Here is a 1424-nt window from a genome sequence, read left to right on the forward strand (position 1 = left end):
TGTTGTCCTCATGCCCTTTCCCCCCCCCCCCCCCCCCAAATGCTCTGGGGTGATAACCACCCTTCCTCATTCCTCAGACGTGGTTTTACCCGAGTTCTCCTTGCTTTAAAAGAAGCGGCTTTTCCTAGAGAGATGCTAAGAAATAATCCCGAGATGTGAGCAGCTCGGCCGTTTTAAAGGCGGCTCTGCTCCAAGGGTGAGGCAGTGGCCACCGAAGGGAACCGTTTGGCTTTCTAACGGGATTGCTCACGGCCCTGCCCTGAGCGGCCTCCCCAGGTACACCCCATCAGCAGGAGTTCGGGGCGGCTGCGGGCGCCCAAGGTGGGCGAGGACGGCAGCTCGGGGGGCTGCGTCTTGGCTGACGAAGATTTTTTCCCTTTGAGACGCCAGAACATCTCGGATAAAAAGCAGGTGAGCGCTGCAGCGGCCCCAGGAGAAGACGCAGGAGCTGTGGGGACCACTTAACGGGGGAATTTTGAGGGGAAAAAAACCCCGTCCTGTCCCCCCAGTGTGGTGTGGGGAAGGAAAAAAAAAATCTAGGAAAAACAAGGTTAAAAAAAAACCAACCCCACCCCAAACACCATTACAGAACGAGCTGTTAGTGGTTTTCTGAACGTTGCTCCCCAAAAACGTACGGTGCTGCGCTTCGGTTCAGCCGCTGACTAACCGTGCTGCAAACTGACTTTTATTTTAGAGCTGCCGGTAATTAAAATGGCCAGGTGCTGCGTGCCCCGTCCCCTTGGCACACCCACGGGGACGCTGCCGCCCGCTCCTGGCAGCGCCTGGCTGCAGATGGGGTGGTTTAAGTATAAAATCCGCGGAGCTTTTTCCAACGGCTTTTCCTCTGCCCTTGCCAAGGTTTCTCCCTCCCCCTGTGCCTCGCGTGGAGCCCAGCCGGGCGGCCGCCGTGCCCGACCTTATTATTTAAGGGTCTCGTGAAAGAAATGGTCCTCGCAGGGCTGAGGTGGCGGGGTCCGTAGGGCTCTTGGTGCGACGTGACGGGGACGTGGATGCTCCTGGTGAGCTGAGGGATGGATAGACGAGGGACGGATATCCAAAGGATAAATATCCAAAGGACCCACGGGGAGCGAAGGGGACAGAGCAGTGGGAGGGGGGAATAGGGGTGCTGGGGGACCCCGTGGCTGGGCCGTGCTGTCTCCGAGCGCCCCTGGTTTTAATTTTGCCGATAACTGGGTTTCACCCAAATGGGGTTACGCTGCTGCTTCCCGAGAGTTTCTGCTTCGGTGGCCGATCCCTGCGCTGGTCACAGCAGCCATCGGTTTTCGCCGCGGTGGGTTAGTGCCTGTTAGTGGGAAATTTGTTTAGATAAAGCCAAAGAGGGTAAAAGGGAGTGATGGGGTGAATGTGGGAGCAGGGCAGCCCCCAGCAGCCGGGGGGGGGGGGGGGCGAGGGAGGGGGGGGGG

At 58.6% G+C, this 1424-nt stretch overlaps 1 protein-coding gene across 1 annotated transcript in view; it reads left to right on the plus strand.

The window, feature by feature from the left end:
* Positions 1-1424, plus strand: part of DYSF (dysferlin) — a 118199-nt gene that overhangs the window by 3450 nt on the left and 113325 nt on the right. The window contains exon 3 of the mRNA XM_009290710.1: positions 277-411. Within this exon, the coding sequence (XP_009288985.1) occupies positions 277-411 (135 nt within the window). The remainder of the gene's footprint in view (positions 1-276; positions 412-1424) is intronic.

Source organism: Aptenodytes forsteri, unplaced genomic scaffold (assembly GCF_000699145.1).
Source record: "Aptenodytes forsteri isolate BGI_AS27 unplaced genomic scaffold, ASM69914v1 Scaffold236, whole genome shotgun sequence".
In the NCBI taxonomy this organism is placed as follows: Eukaryota; Metazoa; Chordata; class Aves; order Sphenisciformes; family Spheniscidae; genus Aptenodytes; species Aptenodytes forsteri.